Source organism: Oncorhynchus gorbuscha, linkage group LG10 (assembly GCF_021184085.1).
Source record: "Oncorhynchus gorbuscha isolate QuinsamMale2020 ecotype Even-year linkage group LG10, OgorEven_v1.0, whole genome shotgun sequence".
Taxonomy (NCBI): Eukaryota; Metazoa; Chordata; class Actinopteri; order Salmoniformes; family Salmonidae; genus Oncorhynchus; species Oncorhynchus gorbuscha.
In genome coordinates this window covers 7,363,711-7,387,466 of record NC_060182.1, presented here as the reverse complement: position 1 = coordinate 7,387,466, position 23,756 = coordinate 7,363,711, and the positions used below count along the sequence as shown (strand labels likewise).

The window sequence follows — 23,756 nt, the reverse complement described above, 5'->3', positions numbered from 1 at the left end:
ACTGGAGCAGTATATTTTTTTTAGGCTGTTACTGTATGTGTATACCAGATGCATCAAAGCTACTGTATATACTGTAAACTGAAGTGAATTGTGTATGTTGATCGAGTAAATATATTTTTTCATCTTGGACAGCTATCAAGATAAGACACAAGATATGCTCATACAATATCCTAAGGGATATGGCAACTTTTCTTTGGTGTTGTTTGTCATATCCCTTTACCAATAATTCTGAGAAAAAACAACCAGCCTGTCACCAACCACTGGCAGAAAGTAGGACAACGCTTCCCATCAGTCCCTTGCCTCACGTCCTGCCTACAGAACTAGAACGAATGTGATTCAATGTCTATAGTTGTATCCTCACCTGGATCATTCCCCGCTGTAGACCGCTTCTCATCACATCTGGTCTAGTGTATATGGGGACAGAGGGGGGGGGGGGGGGTTGTCAGCTGTGTTCATAGAAAAAAAAGCTCCTCATGCAGGTTTGAGTCATTCTTCCTGCTTCACTGAAATGCTGCTATATACAGAATAAATTAACCACATAACCACATCATAATAATAGGTTACGTTGTATCTGGTCTTTCGGGGGTCATTGTCTCCATTTTCTTTTGGAGAGCAGAAGACCAAACCAATACTCTACTCTGTATGTGTAAAGCTGTTGCACTGAGACTACATGGGCCTATGTAAGATTATTGGATGCTCGGACTGGAAATAAAAACCACTCTTGAATGAGGAAAGATCTCCTTAGTTGGGAAAGACACACTACTGATACTCCTATGACCTAATATGGGGCAGTTTGATCACAATGATTTAGGTGATGACCTGTCACCTGTTATGGTGACATTAATGTAGCTCGTTACCTAAAACAAATTGACCACAGACCGTATTGCAACGTCGTTATTACATGGACATATTCAGTAATTAAAAAAATTAATAAATACATTTTACCTTTATTTTACTAGGCAAGTCAGTTAAGAACAAATTCTTATTTTCAATGACGGCCTAGGAACAGTGGGTTAACTGCCTGTGGGTTAGTAAGCCGTGTTGTGAAATTAATTGTGTTGTTAGAAGCATTTTATTTGGGTATTATATATATATATATATATATATATATATATATATAAAAAACATGACTTTCTGTAACAATTTATGAAGTTTGTATCATATTATTTGGATTTAGTTCAATGACAACTTTCAGTCATATCATGATGACCCTTACCTCATTGATCTGTGGGGAAAGACAGAGAATGTTATTTCTTACCTTTATTTCACTAGACATGTCAGCTATGAACAAATTCTTATTTTCAACGACAGCCTAGGAACAGTGGGTTTAACTGCCTTGTTCAGGGGAACTGTGGGTTTACTGCCTTGTTCAGGGGACCAGTGGGTTAACTGCCTTGTTCAGGGGAACAGTGGGTTAACTGCCTTGTTCAGGGGAACCAGGGAACAGTGGGTTAACTGCCTTGTTCAGGGGAACAGTGGGTTAACTGCCTTGTTCAGGGGAACAGTGGGTTAACTGCCTTGTTCAGGGGAACAGTGGGTTAACTGCCTTGTTCAGGGGAACAGTGGGTTAACTGCCTTGTTCAGGGGCAGAACAACAGATTTTTTGTAACTTGTCAGCTCAGAGATTTGAACTTGCAACCCTTCGGTTACTAGTCCAACACTCTAACCACTAGGCTACACCTGTATATCTTAGACAGTGCAGTAGTTATAGCTTGACCCAGTCAGTCACAGTTTTCCAAGTCTGAAAATAGAAAAGTGGAAGCAATCTTTATTTAAAGACGATTTTTTTTTTTTTTTTTTGAGGCTACAATGTATTATTTTAGATAACAGAAGTGTGTGTATTATTTTACATTTTACATTTATCTTCCACATGTGTCACAGTTACACAAACCTCTGGTTAAACCTCACAGATGAATATGACCATTGAATAAACATGTCAGCAGGTGCTTTTCCCATAAACCTCGTACAGGAAATGAAAACAATGGATTTCTGGGACATTACGGCATACCCTGTTCAAATCAAATCAAATCAAAGTGTATCTGTCACGGGCGCTGAATACAACAGGTGTACAGTCTTACAGTGAAATGTTTACTTACAGGCTCTAACCAATAGTGCAAAAAAAGGTGTTAGATGAACAATAGGTAAGTAAAGAAATAAAACAACAGTAAAAAGACAGGCTATATACAGTAGCGAGGCTATAAATGTAGCGAGGCTACATACAGACACCGGTTAGTCAGGCTGGTTGAGGTAGTATGTACATGTAGATATGGTTAAAGTGACTATGCATATATGATGAACAGAGAGTAGCAGAAGCGTAAAAGATGGGTTGGCGGGTGGTGGGACACAATGCAGATACCCCGGTTAGCCAATGTGCGGGAGCACATATATGATAAACATGCATGCATATATGATAAACAGAGAGTAGCAGCAGCTTAAAAAGAGAGATTGGGGGGGTGAGGGGGGCACACAATGCAAATAGACCGGGTAGCCATTTGATTACCTGTTCAGGAGTCAACTGTGTATGTTATCCTCATCAGTGGAGGCTGGTGACGGGAGGACAGCTCATAATAATGGCTGGAACAGAGTGAATGCAACGGCATCAAACTCATGGAAACCATGTGTTTGATGTATTTGATATCATTCCACTGATTTCTGCTCCAGTCATTACCACGAGCCCCCGTCCTCCCTAATTAAGGTTACACCAATCTCCTGTGATCCTTGTACATGTCAAAACGGAACAAAAAAAGTTAGATATTGGGATACATTTGTAGATTACTACATTTTGGAAACCCCCTGAACAATAACATAATGCTCACTCCCATGGGAGGAGTAATGACTGGGAGAGAGATAGACAGACAGACAGAGAGAGAGAGAGAGAGAGAGAGAGAGAGAGAGAGAGAGAGAGAGAGAGAGAGAGAGAGAGAGAGAGAGAGAGAGAGAGAGAGAGAGAGAGAGAGAGAGAGAGAGAGAGAGAGAGAGAGAGAGAGAGAAAGGGGGTGGAGGTTAAGAGGGTGACTAAGACTGAGAGCATAAATACTGAACCCAAAGCACAAAGCACCAAAGAACATCCTATCCACTAAACTTCAAGGAACAGTGATCCACTGCAAGCTTTGTTACTGTCACTGAGAGTCTCTTCATTGGCTGTCTGGCACATCACATCGTATCTTCTCTATTACTTTGGGCAACTTTCATCTTACCTTGGTCTCACCATGAGATCTCACCATAGAGTTCTGGTTTTCCTAGTGTTGGCAATGTGCACGGTAGGTGGATGGTGCGTTCCCCTGGAGAAAACCGTGTCTGTCACCTTCCCTGGAGATGTCCTCAAGAACATGACGGATATGGAGCTGGCAGAAGTGAGTAGCAGATGCATAGAGACGCATTAAATGTTCTAGCTTTTTAAATCTATAAACAGATTGAATTTGTCCTGAAAATAAAACATACAGCCTGGGCTGTGTGTGGAGGATTGCTAAAATACATTTGGCGAATTGTCCATCGTGTCTCATTGTCATGACATAATATAAACCTAAAGTCAATCAATCTAAATGGAGTCATTTCTATTTATATGCAATAATCTCAACAGTTGCTATCTCATTATTTACAATGATCTAATTATCTATTAAATCTCATTGCATTCATTATTTCCTACCTCCAGAGCTACTTGAAGAGGTTTGGCTACATGAATGTTCAGCACCGCAGTGGTTTCCAGTCTATGGTGTCCACCTCCAAGGCTCTGATGAGAATGCAGAGGCAGATGGGGTTGGAGGAGACAGGGACGCTGGACAAGTCTACGGTAGCAGCCATGAAGGCACCTCGCTGTGGGGTCCCTGATATACGCTCCTACCAGACCTTTGACGGGGACCTGAAATGGGATCATCATGATGTTACATACAGGTACTGTGAAGGGGATTATGTGGGACTGGTTTAGGGTTCTAAGCATTAGGGTTGAGGCTAATCTCATCCACCCAGTCGGTAGCAATTGAGCGTGTGGACTAGGTTAGGGTTACAAGTATAGTGTGTGGAGAAGTTAAAGCCAGGTGTGCACAGTGTAACAATGGCCTGGAAATACTATATGATTTATAGCAAACAGAGCAAGTAGCTAAACATGTGGTCGTTGAAGCCTCAGTGTCCTTCATAGGTGATTTGCTTTTCTCTCTAGGATCCTGAACTACTCTCCAGACATGGAAGCCTCTCTGATAGACGACGCCTTCGCCAGAGCATTCAAGGTGTGGAGTGATGTCACCCCTCTCACCTTCACGCGACTCTTCGACGGCACCGCTGACATCATGGTGTCATTTGGAAAAGCAGGTAACGCAGGGCGGCAGGAACTGTACGCAGCCTGAGATTCAAACGGACGCGCTGTTTTTCACCCATTGTTTCACTTCAGTGAAACGGCGTATGTCAGTTTTGGATTTCAAGGCTATACAATCTCTGAAAGCATCAATTAAACAGCCTCGGGCCTCCCAAAACATTTACATTTTTAATACATATCTCTAAGTTGAAGAATACACATCCAAATTAATCTTTATTGAAGAAACATGAAAGGAAGGAACTGAACTGACCAAATTGAAATAGGATTAACCCGAACCCTGCATGAAATTAATGGCATTAATTCATTGCCTTGTTATTTTCCAGATCATGGAGACGGCTACCCCTTCGATGGTAAGGACGGCCTTCTGGCCCACGCCTTCCCCCCTGGTGAGGGCATACAGGGAGACGCCCACTTTGACGACGACGAAAACTGGACCCTCGGCAAAGGAGCAGGTCAGCATGGAGCTGTATAGTCAATCCTGGCTGTTTCAGTCAGTCAATGCTTCATGGTGCTAGGTCACCCCTGTCAGTCAGTGCTTCATGGTTCTAGGTCACCCCTGTCAGTCAGTGCTTCATGGTGCTAATTCACCCCTGTCAGTCAGTGCTTCATGGTTCTAGGTCACCCCTGTCAGACAGTGCTTCATGGTTCTAGGTCACCCCTGTCAGACAGTGCTTCATGGTTCTAGGTCACCCCTGTCAGACAGTGCTTCATGGTTCTAGGTCACCCCTGTCAGACAGTGCTTCATGGTTCTAGGTCACCCCTGTCAGACAGTGCTTCATGGTTCTAGGTCACCCCTGTCAGACAGTGCTTCATGGTTCTAGGTCACCCCTGTCAGTCAGTGCTTCATGGTGCTAGGTCACCCCTGTCAGTCAGTGCTTCATGGTGCAAGGTCACCCCTGTCAGTCAGTGCTTCATGGTGCAAGGTCACCCCTGTCAGTCAGTGCTTCATGGTGCTAGGTCACCCCGTAGTGCCCATTTGAAGCATCTTATTGACTGAGATTGAACTGAACTATGTGCCTCTGCCAACATCTCCACGTCATCTGTAGGATTGAAATCTTGAGCTCCAGTGAACCATCTTCCTATATGTATTTAATCATGTTTGACATAGCACATTGTTCACAATTGCTCCCAATAAAAACATCACTTTTTTTGTTCCAGCTGTGAAGACTAGCTTTGGCAACGCAGAGGGTGCTCTGTGCCACTTCCCTTTTTCCTTCGAGGGCAAAGAGTACTCCACCTGCACCACAGAGGGGCGCTCTGACAACCTGCCCTGGTGTGCCACCACAGCCGACTACGGCAGAGACAAGAAATTCGGCTTCTGTCCAAGTGAACGTAAGATTTACAGTTAATACTTGAGAGGAATGATTGGTCAGAAAGTATTTTAGACCGAGTTTTCTTTGACATGCCTCTAATCATATGCCCCTCTCTCTCTCTACTTCTTTCTCTCCTTCTTTCTCTCTCTCGCTCCCTCTCTCCTCTTTCTCTCTCTCTCTCTCTCTCTCTCTCTCTCTCTCTCTACCTCTTTCTCTCCCCTCTTTCTCTCTCTCGCTCCCTCTCTCCTATTTCTCTCTCTCTCTCTCTCTCTCTCTCTCTCTCTCTCTCTCTCTCTCTCTCTCTCTCTCTCTCTCTCTCTCTCTCTCTCTCTCTCTCTACCTCTTCTCTCTCCCCCTCTTTCTCTCCCTCTCTCTCTCTCTCTCTCTCTCCCTCTCTCTCTCTCTCTCTCTCTCTCTCTCTCTCTCTCTCTCTCTCTCTCTCTCTCTCTCTCTCTCTCTCTATACCTCTTTCTCTCCCCTCTTTCTCTCTCTCGCTCCCTCTCTCCTCTTTCTCTCTCTCGCTCCCTCTCTCCTTTTTCTCACGCACAGTTCTGTACACATTTGACGGAAACAGCAACGGCAAAGAATGTGTGTTCCCCTTCGTGTTCCTGGGGGAGACATATGAAGGTTGCACGACAGAGGGTCGCAGTGATGGATACCGCTGGTGTTCCACCACAGACAACTTTGACAAGGATAAGAAGTATGGCTTCTGTCCCAACAGAGGTGAGGTCACTGTCACCACTACCAGACCTGGGTTCAAACAGTATTATTTTTCTTTCAAATACTTTGAATGTTTTATTGATCCTGTCTGGAGAGTCAGATGGGCGGGGTTTGCATTTTTGGGACTATTCCAATGTTTCCATTGCTCCAGGAAACCACAATCAAGTACAGCTAGAGTAACACATGTTCCCTAATAGTGTTGTGTCTGTGTTATGACAGATACGGCTGTGATTGGTGGAAACTCTGAAGGAGAGCCGTGCCAGTTCCCCTTTGTCTTCCTGGGGAAGAAGTATGACTCATGCACCAGCGAGGGACGGGGAGACGGCAGGCTGTGGTGCGCTACCACCAGCGACTTTGACGCAGACACGAAATGGGGCTTCTGCCCAGATAGGGGTGAGTGACATAGACAGCGTAAGTGCACCTACCATGATGACTCAAACTGCTGGCTGACAGTCAGAGACAACGTCAGGGCACCTACCATGCCGACTCAAACTGCTGGCTGACAGTCAGAGACAACATCAGGGCACCTACCATGCTGACTCAAACTGCTGGCTGACAGTCAGAGACAACGTCAGGGCACCTACCATGCTGACTCAAACTGCTGGCTGACAGTCAGAGACAACATCAGGGCACCTACCATGCCGACTCAAACTGCTGGCTGACAGTCAGAGACAACATCAGGGCACCTACCATGCTGACTCAAACTGCTGGCTGACAGTCAGAGACAACATCAGGGCACCTACCATGCCGACTCAAACTGCTGGCTGACAGTCAGAGACAGCGTAAGTGCACCTACCATGCCGACTCAAACTGCTGGCTGACAGTCAGAGACAACATCAGGGCACCTACCATGCTGACTCAAACTGCTGGCTCAGATCATTTACTTTGAAATTGCCCTTTCAAGCACGATTCTAGGTATATACATAACCAGGCTAATGCAGTTTAGCTCATCTTGGTTCAATAGTGTGGAAAATGTATATTACTGTAGGTGCACTAGCCTGGTCCCAGATCTGTTGTCAAATTCTATAGCCTGGTCCTTGATCTGTTGTCTCCTTCTATAGCCTGGTCCCAGATCTGTTGTCTCGTTCTATAGCCTGGTCTCTTACATTGTATATCCTGTTTTTCTCTCAGGTTATCTCTCCCTTAGCCCATAACACTATCATGTATCTCTCTCCAGTTATCTCTATCTGTTGTCTCCTTCTATAGCCTGGTCCCAGATCTGTTGTCTCCTTCTATACCCTGGTCCCAGATCTGTTGTCTCCTTCTATAGCCTAATCCCAGATCTGTTTGTGCTCGAGCCAACTCCATTACTGTCATTTTACAGCCAAACGTGACAATGATTGACGGGTAGTTGGCATGATAGCAGACTGACACTCAGGTCATAGGTGCACACCACAACTGACTTAATGATGTGTTTCTACTCACCCTCTCCTCTCTCAGGCTACAGTCTGTTCCTGGTTGCGGCCCACGAGTTTGGTCATGCCCTGGGTCTGGACCACTCCAACATCAGAGACGCCCTCATGTATCCCATGTACAGCTACGTGGAAGACTTCTCCCTGCATGAAGATGATGTTGAGGGCATTCAGTATCTCTATGGTATGATATTATCACAATATGACATGATTACACAATATCCCTAGTCTGGTCCTAGATCTGTTCACGCTTTCTTGACTGACAACTACCATAGGAGTTGGTGAAACAAACAGACCTTGCACCAGGCTGCAATATCATGTGATCCCACAGAATTCACAACATACATACAACAACGCAGTATTTCCCCCTATCACAACAGAGACCCGTTGGTAATGGAACAACAATGACAATAGTTAAGTGTTATTCATTTAATTCATTGCATTCCTTCCCACTATCTTCCCACCCAGGATCCAAGACAGGCCCTGACCCCACACCCCCTGGGCCCACCATCCCTACACCTGGTCCCAGCGATGAGCCTGAGCCCAACACCCCCACTACCACCACTACCAGCCCCACCACTACACACCCTGTGGACCCATCCCAGGACGCCTGCCAGATCAACAAGTTCGACGCCATCACAGAGATCGATGGAGACCTGCACTTCTTCAAGGATGGGTGAGCAACCTTTTAAAAAAGAAGTTTGCTTTGCGGTCCGACAGTAGAACCTTTTTGAGGGCTTTGATGTTAAATGGGTGTTGTGCTCCTCACAACAAGAGTTGTGAGATAAGGGAGAGATAACTGTAGAGACATACAGGACAGAGTTATGGGCTAAGGGAGTGATAACTGGAGAGAGATACAGGACAGAGTTATGGGCTAAGGGAGAGATAACTTGGAGAGAGATACAGGACAGACTTATGGGCTAAGGGAGAGATAACTTGGAGAGAGATACAGGACAGAGTTTTGGGCTAAGGGAGAGATAACTGGAGAGAGATACAGGACAGAGTTATGGGCTGAGGGAGAGATAACTGGAGAGAGATACAGGACAGAGTTATGGGCTAAGGGAGAGATAACTGGAGAGAGATACAGGACAGAGTTATGGGCTGAGGGAGAGATAACTTGGAGAGAGATACAGGACAGAGTTATGGGCTAAGGGAGAGATAACTGGAGAGAGATACAGGATAGAGTTATGGGCTAAGGGAGAGATAACTTGGAGAGAGATACAGGACAGAGTTATGGGCTGAGGGAGAGATAACTGGAGAGAGATACAGGATAGAGTTATGGGCTAAGGGAGAGATAACTTGGAGAGAGATACAGGACAGAGTTATGGGCTGAGGGAGAGATAACTGGAGAGAGATACAAGATAGAGTTATGGGCTAAGGGAGAGATAACCTGAGATAAAAACAGGATATACAATGAAAGAGTACAGGACAGAATGTAAATAAACAAGCCAAGGATTCACATATTCCTTACACTGGATCACCTTTTCACTACTAAGAACAGCTACACCACAAGGACCATAAGCGCTCATGAATACTTATTGAATCATTATAGTGACAATTTCTTATGAAATTGTAGCCCATTATCTTACAATGTAAAAAAATATATATATATACATTGTTGCTAAATTCATAATTGTGATTTATTTTTGCTGATTCAACAGGCAATATTGGAGGTTGTCAAGCAAGACTGACGGTGGACTGAAGGGTCCGTTCTCCATGTCTGAGAGGTGGCCAGCTCTGCCGGCCGTCATTGACACGGCCTTTGAGGACCTTGTGACAAAGAAAATCTACTTCTTCTCAGGTAAACAGAATTCTGATTTTTACACACACACACACACACACACACACACACACACACACACACACACACACACACACACACACACACACACACACACACACACACACACACACACACACACACACACACACACACACACACACACACACACACAGACTCTAAGCTTTGTCTCTGTTATCCCACAGGCACCAGGTTCTGGGTGTATACAGGACAGAGTCTCCTGGGACCCCGCAGCATTGACAAACTGGGTCTGCCCTCTACTGTAGAGAAGGTGGAGGGAGCACTGCAGAGAGGGAAAGGCAAGGTGTTGCTCTTCAGTGGAGAGAACTACTGGAGGTGAGTCAAGTTTCAATGTCCCGTATACAAGTAGTGAAATACCTTTCTTGCAAGCTCTAAAACACACAAAAAAAATGCAGTAATCAATATCAATGTAGTACTAAAAAGAACATAAGGTAGAACAAAAACACATGAGAAATAAAAGCCTGAGTTTAGGAAGTAGGGGGTGTTGAGATAAGGTTGTGGGTTCAAGTTCTGAAGGGATCGTCATCGCGTCAAATGCATGCACTCACTGTATTGTAAATTGCTTTGGATAAAAGTGACTGCTAAGCAGCAGAATATTGTTGTAAGATATATTATCATAACCTAGAGAATACTGACCTGAAAAGTAACTAGAAGATGAAGAGGATCAGAAGAGCTCAAGGATCAAGGTTCAACCTCTAACTATTTACTGTATCTGTAGGTCTATGTTTTGTAATAACCAAACCAAATGTATCTGATCCTTACAGGCTGGATGTGAAGGGCCAGAATATCGACAAGGGATATCCCCGCTTCACAGACATCGTCTTCGGGGGTGTTCCCAATGATGCTCATGATGTCTTCCACTTCAAGGGTAAATATTAAATTATTAATTTACTCTGTGTGTAGACCTTTAAAAAGGGCCTTATATTTTATTCTACACAAAGCAAAAAAATATTACAGCAACTGTCAGTTTAGTATGTACTTTCTTATCAAAGTTAGACACATTACAATCATGTAGTAACTCACAATCACGATATAACTCACAATCATGTTTAACTCCTCATAACCTATTGTGATTGTTCCTACTCTAGGCCACATCTACTTCTGTCGGGATCGTTTCTACTGGCGAATGAACTCTAGGAGACAGGTAGACCGTGTGGGATACGTGAAGTATGACATCCTGAAGTGTACCGACTCCTCCAACTTCCGCTACTGAGCTACTTTACCCATAGAAATTGACGTACTAGAATGAGTATCCCCATTCAAGTCAGTATTTCGTGACGGGTCTAAGGGGCCATCTTGGTTCTAGTATAAATATTTCTATGGCACTGTTTCTGGGCTGAATATTTTAAGAACCTTTCCAACAGGATGTTCATTCTTAGAGTCACAGATTTGTTTGTGCTGTCTTGCCAACGTATTGCTATGCTCTCTGTCTCTCCTGAGGCTATAAAAGGGGATATCTGACGCGAGAATTATGCAGATGCGTGATTGTGGTACTGTTGGTGTATGGGGTGCCGTTTGTAAAGTTGAAACGATGCCCCACTTTGTGTGCTTTTTAAGACGGTGAAATTATTGCCCCCCGTCCAGTTGATTCAGGTCAAACCAAATGATACACATGTACGGGCAATTTCCTTCTAACTGTGTGAGTAAATGGATTTATTGTCCTCTAGTGTAGGGTCTAGAGACACATAACCACTGCCCTGAAATAACGATTTCAGCACCAGCAGATCCGATTCACAATCTGTTGGTGCTTAAGCCTATCTGCCTGGAGCAGATATTTTTTGATGAGCCATGAATTTGTATGTATTATTACCCTCTAGTCTTATTATTGTGTTCAACAATGCAATGTTGGTTTATTTGGTGTTATTTTATATTTCTGAACTGGCTCAAAAAGCCATGTATTTTTGCACTGGATGTCACGCAATGGTGTCTCCATCACGTTTAAGTTATTTCGTAAGTAAATCAATGTTTTGTATTAGAACTGGAAATTCAATAAACAAATCGCACTTCATTATTAGTTGTTGTCATTTTAACTATATAGCTAACTAATCATATTGTGCAGCGGTCACCAGGCCTCTTCCTCTCTGCTGTCAACACAATGAAGGTTCCGCATAATAGTTGGGAGCTATGCCTGGTTTTTGGTCGTTGTTGAATGTCCACACAGCTGACAGAGCCAAACATCCAGCGTTATTAAGGTGCCACAGCCACATTATAAGAAATCTAAGTAAATAGATACATTGTAACATCTAACCATGGTTATACAATCATCAAGATGCTATTTTACAATCGTAAGAAGCAGCTTGATGCAACATCGCAAGAACCTCGATATTACACTTGAAAATGAACTGCGCTGCTCGTAGTCAAATTCTGTAATTATTCCTCTGGAAACAATAATCATATACTTTCCCCAAACATCTAAATATACTCTTCATTCTCTTTATTGAATAGAATCGTTTAATACGATTAATTGGAGGGGGAAGCTGTCCTTAACATAATAAAAATGCAAGGAGCACCTTCTAAAGCGGCTTCCACTTTAGCAAAACAGAGAAATAAGATCCGGTTTTTGTCGAACAGGAAGCGAGGAGATACTGATGGCGCCCGACTAGAATGGAGTAGCAATTATCGCGTACAACTTCTTATACTGTTTGTCGTGTCTACTAAGTCATAAACGAATTCAACTCGCAATACGCGGTAAGTGAAAAAATATCCCACAGGATCTCGTGTTTATAGAGATAAATTAATTACATTTTCTTCAGGAACGAGCGTTGGACAATCTGTTTTTGCTGAGGCCCTTGAGGCCCCACGCTTTGGTAGGTTCTATAATGCCTGAATGCAAAACCAAGGATGGGAAAATGGCGGAGCAGGCAAGAGGGAGGGCAGCTAGGCTTGTTTAAATCAGAAAGAGTGGGGTCGTTATTAGCTACACGCTCGACTCCAGGTGTGTTTAGCTATAGCCGTCAAAAAAAAAAAAACGATAATAAATGGCTATGTTTGACCTGTTTATGCCACCCGACCTTGTTGCATGTGTTGTGCAACCTCGTGTCAGCAGTATTATTTTATCAGGATCTGACTGGCTTTTCGACGTTAGCTGGCTAACTAACCTTGCTGTCTTCCTAGCAAAGCTACTATTATTAGCTAGTTTAGCTACTTGCTAGTAAACTTGGCTTTCACTTTGGCTATCTAAGCACAAAGAAGAAGAAACCACGTCCAATGTGGTTAAGTTACAGTTAGCCATGGAGCTAGCTAACTAGCTCGATAGCTACTGTATGTTCATCAGTGGTATTGTTTACCTTCACAACTCAACGACCCACAGAAAGGAGTCCGTTCAACAAAGCACCCTCACGAATGCTACTCTAGAGAAACACCTCTAAACTGATATGCAATAAACTGCAATTACTTTTTAAGGGCATTTCACACAATCAATATCCAATTAAAAGTACACTCCCTGTGAAAGAATAGGCTAATGCCAGAAGATGGATGGATATTCGATAGACAGTTGAAAACTGGTGTCCATCATCAATATAGATATCTCTAGTGTAGTGTGTGACCATTCCTAAGCATGGAAATGGGTCAGATGGCCCAAGAGTTACAGCATTATGTTGACAATTTATTTTATTTAACTAGGCAAGTCAGTTAAGAACAAATTCTTATTTTCAATGACGGCCTAGGAACAGTGGGTTAACTGCCTGTTCAGGGGCAGAACGACAGATTTGTACCTTATCAGCTCAGGGATTTGAACTTTCAACCTTTCGGCTGCTAGTCCAACACGCTAACCACTAGGCTACCCTGTCGCCCCTCAACACCTGCCAAGGTTGTGGGTTTGATTCCCTCACACACTGAACATGTCACCCAGTCTCTCTTTGGATACTGAAGTTCCCTCTGGGGAAAATGAACATTCTATTCTAAAAGCTCTGCTATGGACCATATTATTTTCTATGCTATAGATGGAAGGGGAGATAGAGGTGGAGAGCAGCAGTGATGTGGGTCCGTCGGGGTCCGGAATGGAGGAGCCGTCGGAGAGCGGTATGGGCATGGAGTCCTCAGAGGCCATGTCGGCAGACAGCAGTGATGCAGCATCCCACCATCACAGCCAGCACCACCACGGCATTGCCCCAGAGTCAGACTGCCACGTAGGACAGAGCTCAGAGGGGGTCCCGGTATTAACAACAACACTATCTGAACTGTTCAGGATCAGCAAACTTTAATGCTATGTAACATACAAGAGATACTTAATGGTACAGTGTAATAAAGTCAAAAGTAATACACTTAAAGCCTGTGTGTTTGTAATGATAATCATAATACATTTTATAAAGCACTTTTTCAAGGATCCAAAGACGTCTATGTTTGGTTGTCCTGGTAGGGGCTCTAGTGTTTTAGTAACAATTTTATTTTTGGACAGTTCCAAATAGATGGTTTATAGATGTTCAATAAATGTCAACTAACTATCTACTAACCTTAACCCTTATCCTAACCCTTATTCTCAACCTAACCCTATAACTGTAGCCATAACAAGCAGTTGCTTATCAATAGATAGTTTGTTGACAGTATGACCATCTGTAGAGCATCTATATGGGACCATCCACAGAGTGACCTTAATGTTTTAGTTAGTCACCGTGTCCATGCCTCTCACCCGTGTTTCTGTTTCCAGGTGTTCCTACCAGAGACTAGTTCCAGTACAGATGTCACCCACCACAGGGCCACCGTCCACCTCCCAGACTCCTCCTCTGTGGCCCAGTCCACCAGCGTCTCCACTGTAACACAGTCCATCCTGGTGTCTGGGTCAGCCCAGGTGAGCATCTCTAATATTCAAGCACACCTTGGTTCAGCCCATAGTACCCCCCCAAAAAAAAAAAAACAACAACATTATTTTCTTTTCTTACTAGCATTGATTTAGCTAATAGCTGTGGTGTTTCTTTTAGGTTTGACTTGGATTGACTGATATATGGTTATTTTTACCTACTTTAGTTGAATGATGTGTTTTTTTCTTAACTGACTTGCCAAGTTAAATTAAGGTTAAAACATACATTTTTAAAAACGTCATATCGTATATTGTATTACAGGTGATGGTTCACTCCAGCGCGGCGGTGTCTGACTCGACAGCCTCCACCTCCTCAGATCTGGGATCAGCCATAGACAAGATCATAGAGTCTACCATCGGACCCGACATCATGAATGGTGAGGGAATGAAAATATTTTCCCCCGAAGGAAATTTGATTCCTGTCAATCGTGAAAATATATAAAACATTAGACACAAGCAATGTCAGTACCAACATACTCCATTCAGGTAATGTAGTCTGTCCATCAGTCAATATCTATGTATCCTTGTTCTCCAGGTTGTTTAGCAGTGACCAGTGCAGAGGACGGAGCTGCAGAGACCAGTGAGGGTCAGTATTTGATACTACAAGGATCAGATGATGGTGAGCTTTTCTCTCACAGGCTACAGTAACTAATTCCGCTTGTGTACAGTAGTTACAAAAACTCTCCGCTCATTGCTCGACAATTAAAATGCTATTACTAAAGTATTATGGAAGAACACGCTAAGAAAATGTTGCTTCAAAAGTAAATACATTTTTTTTTACACAGACACAATAGTGTTTTAATGTTAAGTGTTAGCGAGAGTGCAGCTAATACAGCTGTTAGGGTCTAAATGTCAGAGTAAGAACTGGACGGACTCTATGAAAGCATAAATCAAGTTTATTCACCCCAAAGGGTCGAACAGCTGAACAGACAAAAGACATATTCACACAAGCACTGATATTTAACCCTTTCTCCTATGCTGAGTCTCCTCCTTACACGTCTGAACAGCCAATGCATCTCTGTTGCTAGACAGAACCTTTCGTGATATCCGTTCTTCCTCACTTCCAAAGTGCAACACTCCTCCCCAACTCACGGCTGATATGGTGACTGATACCAGACTGTGTCTGTTCTCCTCCCAGAGGATCCCTGATGGCTAACAATAACATATCCTGACAGAATGTAAACGTTATACATTCCCCACCTTTCCCTCAGTGAAATTAATAAGTATATTTCATAAGTCAAGAAGTCAGAAGCAGACGCAGCCAAGGCAGGTTGAACATCATGTTTGTAATCTGAATAAACTATCCCTTTGAAGATGGTATAGTGTGTTTTTGGATCAAGAACACTTATCTGTACAAAATATATTTGGGTCAGTGGTTTGACTTGATTAGGTACACCTGGAGCGATGGACATTCAGGAGAATGGACATTTATAGAATGTAAAGATAGAAATGTATTGTGTAGATCAAATTAAGTTTAATTTCAAAAAGCTATATATTAGGAAATGTTGGTAAATTAGCTTTTGTTGTTTAAAGAACTTATGAAAGAGATGTTTTTTCACCATCTTATCATGGACTGGGGCGGCAGGGTAGCCTAGTGGTTAGAGTGTTGGACTTGCAAGTTCAAACCCCCGAGCTGACAAGGTACTGTCGTTCTGCCACTGAACAGGCAGTTAACCCATGGTTCCTAGGCCGTCATTGAAAATAAGAATTTGTTCTTAACTGACTTGCCTAGTTAAATAAAGGTAAAAAATGGTGTTGTTCAATGACAAAGTTGTTGTTAGTTGGAAATATGTCGCTTGATGGTTTTCTTTCAGAGACAAATAATCATGTTTTGTTGCAAAACGTTATATATCCACCTCATTCGCAGAGAAATGGGTTTATTTTACAGTCAAATGTGACAATAACTACACTTTTAATAAAGAACTGTACAAATGATACATTTTGTGACATCAATATACACTAAGTATACAAAACATTAAGGACACCTGCTCTTTCCATGACATAGACTGACCAGGCAAATCCAAGTGAAAGCCATGATCCCTTATTGATGTCAATTGTTAAATCCACTTCAATCAGTGTAGATTAAGGGGAGGAGACAGGTTAAAGAAGGATGTTTAAGCCTTGAGACAATTGAGACATGGATTGTGTACGTGTGTGATTCAGAGGGTGATTGGGCAAGAACAATTTAAGTGGCTTTGAACCGGGTATGGTAGTAGGGGCCAGGCGCACCGGTTTGTGTCAAGAACTGCAACGCTACTGGGTTTTTCACGCTCAACAGTTTCCCGTGTGTATCAAGAATGGTCCATAACCCAAAGAACATCCAGCCAACTTGACACAACTGTGGGAAGCATTGGAATCAACATGGGACAGCATCTCTGTGGAACGTTTACAACACCTTGTAGAGTCCATGCCCTAACGGATGGAGTCTGTTCTGAGTGGAAAAGAGGGGATGCAACTCAATATTAGGAAGGCGTCCTTAACGTTTTGTACACTCGGTGTATATATGAGATTTTTTTTAAATGAATACAGAGTCATTTAGTAGATGCTCTTATCTAGAGCGACTTAGTTAGTGCATTTATCTTAAGATAGCTTGGTGAAACAACCACAAATCAAAGGTTCCATATATAAACTTATGAGAATGGTTCTTTATTGAACCTTCAAAGGGGTTCTATAAAGCACCAAAAAGGGTTCCGCTATAGTTACAAGCCGAAGAACCCCTATCTGATACTATTTAGAACCATTGTTTTGTGTGTGTACAGGACACGCACATTCCGTTTCAGCACACAATTGATATATAGCGTTTTGCAACCAAACCCCATGTTTATATCTAAAATCTATCATATTAAGAATCTGAGAACAGTACGGTAGTATTTTGCACATACACACGTGAAGGTACGCATAAGCAATTATTTCTGATTTAAAAAACACAAATGGGAAGAATGTGTGTATGTTGCGCTTTGGACAGAAGCGCTAAAGAAATGACTGTCAGATTGGAATAGTTGAGCATCACAACTTATTTATTCTTCTCTGTACAAAAATATCATTAGTTAATTGGTTTGACTTGATAATGTACACCTGGGGCAATGGACATTCAAGAGAATGGACATTTACACAATGTTCAGATATACATTTATTGCGTAGATCAACTATAACTGTCAAGATGGGAGATTGTAGGTGCTCTATTCATTCTATTTCTATATCCAACATGCAGTTCCAGATACATCCCTGCAATTAGTGAAGGCAGCCAATCCAACATGCAGTTCCAGGCACATCCCTGCCATTGGTTGAAGACAGCCAATCCAACATGCAGTTCCAGATACAGCCCTGCCATTAGTTGAAGGCAGCCAATCCAATAGTTTCAGAAAAGGAGTCACTTCCTGACATCTGTATTCAGATAGTTTTAGTTACTATTTGTCCCCTGGAAAGATAATTACTTTCCACAAAGCAGAGTTAAAACTAGAGTTATCCAGGTTTGTACCAGACCCAGACAGGGAGTTACTTTCCACAAAGCAGAGTTAAGACTAGAGTTATCCAGGTTTGTACCAGACCCAGACAGAGAGTTACTTTCCACAAAGCAGAGTTAAAACTAGAGTTATCCAGGTCTGACCAGTGTGGTTTCTCCCTCTCCTATGGTAGCCCACACGTCGTCCTCGGCCCTGTCCAGCCATCACCGCATCACCATAGAGGCTCTGGGAGAGGGTCCTACCTCCACCTGCCTCGACCAGGGAGACATGCAGGGTATGAAATATGCAACGTATGCCAATGGGTTGCCATGACAGAACATTGAAACATAGAGATTTCAAGTGAACGCTGTCCCTCTTTTTTTCATCAAATGTTTTATGACATGCTAGATAACCCTGACCAGCCAGACCAGCCCTCTGGCAGCCATTACCCAGACCATGAGGACCAGGAGAACCAGCCCCAGCACTCCCACGCATCTCAGTACATGGACTGTAGCGGTGGAGATGCAGACGGACCTGACCAGGTAAGGGGCAGACACAATTTAGTTTTTTTTTTTTAGTCACGTTTGAAAACACACCTTTTCAATCAAGGATTTAATTGTTATTTTAGAAATCGTTCTTGTTTTATCTCCTTTATGGCTTTTCACTTTCTTTTATTCCATTGTTCTACGGTAAAGTGTGTTTTTAAATGCAGTTTTAAATAAAGTTTGACTATTTGATTTGACCAGACTGGAGAGTCGTCCTCCTCGTATGTAGATGACGAGGAATCTGACCAGACTAGGATCTCGTCCCGGTCTCTGTCCCGCTTCCCGGAGTACGGTGTAGTCGACAACTCTGACCAGGACCTGCGGGGGTACGTGGAGGGTAGCGGAGGCGCCGACTCCAACCCCTCGTCCCCCGGCATTCGACGACGCCACAATCACTATGTTGTGGACTGCAGTGCGGGGACGGAGGTGTACCTGGAGTGTGAAGAGGATTTGAGGCCGCAGCACTCTCAGAGCTACATCGACAGCAGCAGCAGAGCTAACCACTCCCAGGGTCACCGAACCCTGTCTAACCACTCCCAGGGTCACCGAACCCTACAGCAGTATGTGGAGTTTGTTGCTGCAGATTCAGAGCAGCCCGGTTGTTCCAACTACCAGGATCGGGAAGGGCAAAGGGAGGACCCAAACAAGAGCCCAGACCAGAACCAGGACCCAGACCAGCCACAGCACTCTGACCAGCAGCAGCCCCAGCACTCCCACTACATGGAGACCACCAGCAGCAGCACTGGCCCAGAGGCCTCCCCGGGGTGGTACACTGGGATAGGGGAGAGAGGCGAGGGCTCCTCCACAGACCACCACCACCCCCAGGCAGACACTGTGGGATCAGTCCACCACCACCCCCAGGCAGACACTGTGGGATCAGTCCACCACCACCCCCAGGCGGACACTGTGGGATCAGTCCACCACCACCCCCAGGCGGACACTGTGGGATCAGTCCACCACCACCCCCAGGCGGACACTGTGGGATCAGTCCACCACCACCCCCAGGCATATACTGTAGGATCAGTCCACCACCACCCCCAGGCAGACACTGTGGGATCAGTCCACCACCACCCCCAGGCAGACACTGTGGGATCAGGCACAGACCACCACCCCCAGGCAGATACTGTAGGATCAGTCCACCACCACCCCCAGGCAGACACAGCGGGCTCAGCAGATGCTATGGAGTGCACAGAGAGCCAGCCTGGCCCTTACATCAGCAGCAGTGGGACCTACTCCTTCCGCCTGGAGCCTGAGGTTGAGGGGGCCCCTGAGCCTCAGTGGTCCCCCAGTCTGGGGAGGCCTTTCAGGGGAGAGGAGGGTGGCGTGGTGGGGGGGTCTAGAACTTCAGCCGTGGAGGGGGGGGCCGGGGCTGGAAGAGGACCAGGGGTCACCGTCCCCCACACCATGGCTGAACTGGAGGAGATGATGGAGGTTGTGATCGTTCAGCAGTTCAAATGCAAGATGTGTCCCTACAAAAGCGTCTCCAAAGACACCCTCATCAACCACATGAGAGACAGGCACTTCAAACGCACAGGTACAGTAGCCCCATCCCATCTAGAGAGAACTGAGAGACAGGCACTTCAAACGCACAGGTACAGTAGCCCCATCCCATCTAGAGAGAACTGAGAGACAGGCACTTCAAACGCACAGGTACAGTAGCCCCATCCCATCTAGAGAGAACTGAGAGACAGGCACTTCAAACCCACAGGTACAGTAGCCCCATCCCATCTAGAGAGAACTGAGAGACAGGCACTTCAAACCCACAGGTACAGTAGCCCCATCCCATCTAGAGAGAACTGAGAGACAGGCACTTCAAACCCACAGGTACAGTAGCCCCATGCCATCTAGAGAGAACTGTGAGACAGGCACTTCAAACCCACAGGTACAGTAGCCCCATGCCATCTAGAGAGAACTGAGAGACAGGCACTTCAAACCCACAGGTACAGTAGCCCCATCCCATCTAGAGAGAACTGAGAGACAGGCACTTCAAACCCACAGGTACAGTAGCCCCATGCCATCTAGAGAGAACTGAGAGACAGGCACTTCAAACCCACAGGTACAGTAGCCCCATGCCATCTAGAGAGAACTGAGAGACAGGCACTTCAAACCCACAGGTACAGTAGCCCCATCCCATCTAGAGAGAACTGAGAGAAGGGCACTTCAAACCCACAGGTACAGTAGCCCCATCCCATCTAGAGAGAACTGAGAGAAGGGCACTTCAAACCCACAGGTACAGTAGCCCCATTCCATCTAGATAGAACTGAGGGAAGAAAGACACATAAACATACAGTGCAGGAGGCAGCCATCTATAAATGAATCACTAGTATTGATCCTCGGTTTAGACCTAGACACATCTGAGGGCAGAAACTGAATTCAAATGGAATCAAACTTTATTCATCCTCAATTGAAACAATTATATTAAAACTATTTATCCTCAGCTGAATAAAATAGGTTACAACTTTTATTTATCCCCCTGGGGAAAATGGACTAATACAACCCTTTTATCATTTACCGAACGTGCGCTCTGCCAACGAGGCCTGTATGGAATATGATAAAATAAAACAAGAGTGCTTTATTAACTCCTAAACGGAGGTTCTGTGCTCCACTAGAAACTAAAATGAATATGCCTAAATCAATCCCCAAAGGTAAAAATTGGATTTGATTGAGCTTATTGATGGTCCTGTATGGAATACAATGATCTGATTGGTGGTGTGCTGTGACTTCCAGGTGGCCCCCCTCCTAAGAAGCGTGGTCGGCCCAGGCGTAGTGATACGTTGGCCCGTCAGCAGGCTGAGGTGAAACCAGAGCCACAGCCTGAGGAGCCAGAGGACGAAGACATCGTAGATGCTGGGGCCCTCCATGACTCTGAAAGTACGTTGAGATCCATGTCAAGTTTTTATTTATTTATATATAAGCACTTGTCACATGAAGCCGATAGCCGGTCAGTCAGCTGGACGGTTAGCCGGTCGGTCAGTTAGCCCATTAGCCGGTCGGTTAGCCGGTCAATCGGCCGGTCAGCTGGGCAGTCGGTCAGTCAGTCGGTTGGTTACTTGGGTGTAGCGGCTAGTGGTCGATTTGGGATTCACACACTCGCTCTCTCCCTCTTTTCTCTCCAGAGGACAGTGACTATAACCCAGCAGATGAGGATTGTAGGGGCAGACAGCCTGCCCTGCTTAGACAACCTGCCCCTCCTCCCTGCTCCTCCACAGACCGTCCCCGACGCAGGGTGGGACGCCCCAGGAAGTTCACCTACACAGAGGGCAGCTACAACAGCAAGGGTGGGTACTACTATAGGAATAATACACTCACCATGCTCACATTCACTGAACAAATACACTCAGCTGTTTCTGCACGTCTTCTCAATTTTTAATTGAAGGCCTTTTCCAAAGATCACCGCAAGAAGACAATTGTGTGCTGTTTTCATTCACTAAGCTGTTATTGAATAGGTTTCTTATCCCTGCTCTGCATTTTCCTTGTTTCGGCTGAGTGCAGAAGCTGAGGGTGCATTCAAGCAGCGTATCGAGAGTGTGGACCCTCAAGGCTCCGAGGAAGCCAGTTCCTCAGACCTGGGCAACGGACCAGATTCCTTGGCCAATGGAAAAGCAGTGGAAGCCGGCATCAGCCAGTCAGACTCTGAGAACAAAGACCCGTCACCCAATGGGAGGCCGGAGGAGGCAGAGTTTTTCCCCAGGAAAAGAGGGCGACCCTCCAAGAGGTTTCTCCGCAAGAAATGCAAGAAGTACATGAAGTAAGACTCATTGTTACTGACACCTGAAACGAACTACTGTATCTCTGAATACCTGTATCGTATTGTCCTGGGATAGCCTGGATTTTAACATTTTACATTGTCCCTTCCAGCAACTATGGTGATTGTGTATGGCACAGATCTGTACTGTTGGAAAGGATATTACATGATGTAGCCGCATACAGAGATCTTCTAACTAAATACCTTCACTCCCCCTACCGGTGTGTATCGCCAGATATTACACGTCTCTGAAGCCCCTCCTGAGGCCTCACAACTGTTGGATTTGTGGCTCTCGCTTCCTGTCCCAGGATGACTTGAGGTTCCATGTAGACTCTCACCAAGGAAACGACCCAGAGTGCTTCAAGTGCCTGCAGTGTAACTACCGTTGCAAACGCTGGTCCTCGCTCAAGGTGAGTGGGGCCCGAGGGCATACAGTCCGATCAGTCAGTCAAATGTATATAGCCTTCATTACAGAATCATCTTTATTGCAAATTAATTACACTGCTTTTTTTATCATTGAATCAGTCTTCAGTTTTTCTCTTTTATCTCAGGCCTGGTCTATTCCCTGTACTGTCTGTAATAACCACAGTGGAATGGTAAGAGCCTGTTGTCTCTGCTGTGTTAAACAGGAACACATGTTCAACCACCAGGGGAACAAGCCCTTTAAGTGTGAGGAGTGTGACTACAGCAGTGTGTATAAGAAGGACGTCATTAGACACTCTGCAATACACAACAAGGACAAGTATGTACACACACACACACACACACACACACACACACACACACACACACACAGGATATCATCAGACACTCTGCAATACACAACAAGGACAAGTATACACACACACACACACACACACACACACACACACACACACACACACACACACACACACACACACACACACACACACACACACACACACACACACACACACACACACACACACAGGATATCATCAGACACTCTGCAATACACAACAAGGACAAGTATGTACACACACACACACACACACACACACACACACACACACACACACACACACACACACACACACACACACACACACACAGGATATCATCAGACACTCTGCAATACACAACAAGGACAAGTGTGTACACACACACACACACACACACACACACACACACACACACACACACACACACACAGGATATCATCAGACACTCTGCAATACACAACAAGGACAAGTATGTACACACACACACACACACACACACACACACACACACACAGGATATCATCAGACACTCTGCAATACACAACAAGGACAAGTATGTACACACACACACACACACACACACACACACACACACACACACACACACACACACACACACACACACACACACACACACACACACACACACACACACACACACACACACACACACACACAGGATATCATCAGACACTCTGCAATACACAACAAGGACAAGTATGTACACACACACACACACACACACACACACAGGACGTTATCATACACTCAGCAGTATGTAACCAGGAGCAGTATGTTCTCTCCTGACACCATGTGTGGGACATTCACATGTGAGCGTCATACAACTCACATCACCAGACCAAAATGGCACATTAACCTTAATTGTTTGGGGGTTTTTTAAGCTGGAGA

General features: G+C 44.7%; 2 protein-coding genes across 7 annotated transcripts in view; both read left to right on the top strand.

Moving 5' to 3' along the window:
* Positions 1 to 3,051: 3,051 nt before the first annotated feature.
* On the top strand, positions 3,052 to 11,584 carry LOC124045492 (matrix metalloproteinase-9-like). The gene is made up of 13 exons (XM_046364820.1): positions 3,052 to 3,353; positions 3,653 to 3,891; positions 4,157 to 4,305; positions 4,633 to 4,761; positions 5,468 to 5,641; positions 6,172 to 6,345; positions 6,562 to 6,735; positions 7,783 to 7,938; positions 8,223 to 8,430; positions 9,416 to 9,555; positions 9,741 to 9,891; positions 10,341 to 10,444; positions 10,665 to 11,584. Exons 1-13 carry the CDS (start codon positions 3,210 to 3,212, stop codon positions 10,787 to 10,789), a joined length of 2,067 nt encoding a protein of 688 aa, XP_046220776.1. The 5' UTR covers positions 3,052 to 3,209; the 3' UTR covers positions 10,790 to 11,584.
* Positions 11,585 to 12,129: 545 nt separating this feature from the next.
* Positions 12,130 to 23,756, top strand: part of LOC124045491 (zinc finger protein 335-like) — a 30,301-nt gene continuing 18,674 nt past the window's right edge. For 3 of the 6 annotated variants that reach the window (XM_046364815.1, XM_046364814.1, XM_046364813.1), the window contains exons 1-13: positions 12,130 to 12,264; positions 13,518 to 13,730; positions 14,222 to 14,362; positions 14,634 to 14,748; positions 14,907 to 14,990; positions 18,008 to 18,109; positions 18,223 to 18,356; positions 18,561 to 19,893; positions 21,087 to 21,230; positions 21,476 to 21,637; positions 21,852 to 22,107; positions 22,340 to 22,514; positions 22,734 to 22,846. In XM_046364815.1, coding sequence (XP_046220771.1) covers positions 13,518 to 13,730; positions 14,222 to 14,362; positions 14,634 to 14,748; positions 14,907 to 14,990; positions 18,008 to 18,109; positions 18,223 to 18,356; positions 18,561 to 19,893; positions 21,087 to 21,230; positions 21,476 to 21,637; positions 21,852 to 22,107; positions 22,340 to 22,514; positions 22,734 to 22,846 — 2,972 coding nt within the window. In that variant the 5' untranslated portion in view covers positions 12,130 to 12,264. Of the gene's footprint in view, positions 12,265 to 13,517; positions 13,731 to 14,221; positions 14,363 to 14,633; positions 14,749 to 14,906; positions 14,991 to 17,756; positions 17,907 to 18,007; positions 18,110 to 18,222; positions 18,357 to 18,560; positions 19,894 to 21,086; positions 21,231 to 21,475; positions 21,638 to 21,851; positions 22,108 to 22,339; positions 22,515 to 22,733; positions 22,847 to 23,756 lie in introns of those variants that run through there. The other 3 variants (XM_046364816.1, XM_046364818.1, XM_046364819.1) reach the window with 3 other exon arrangements.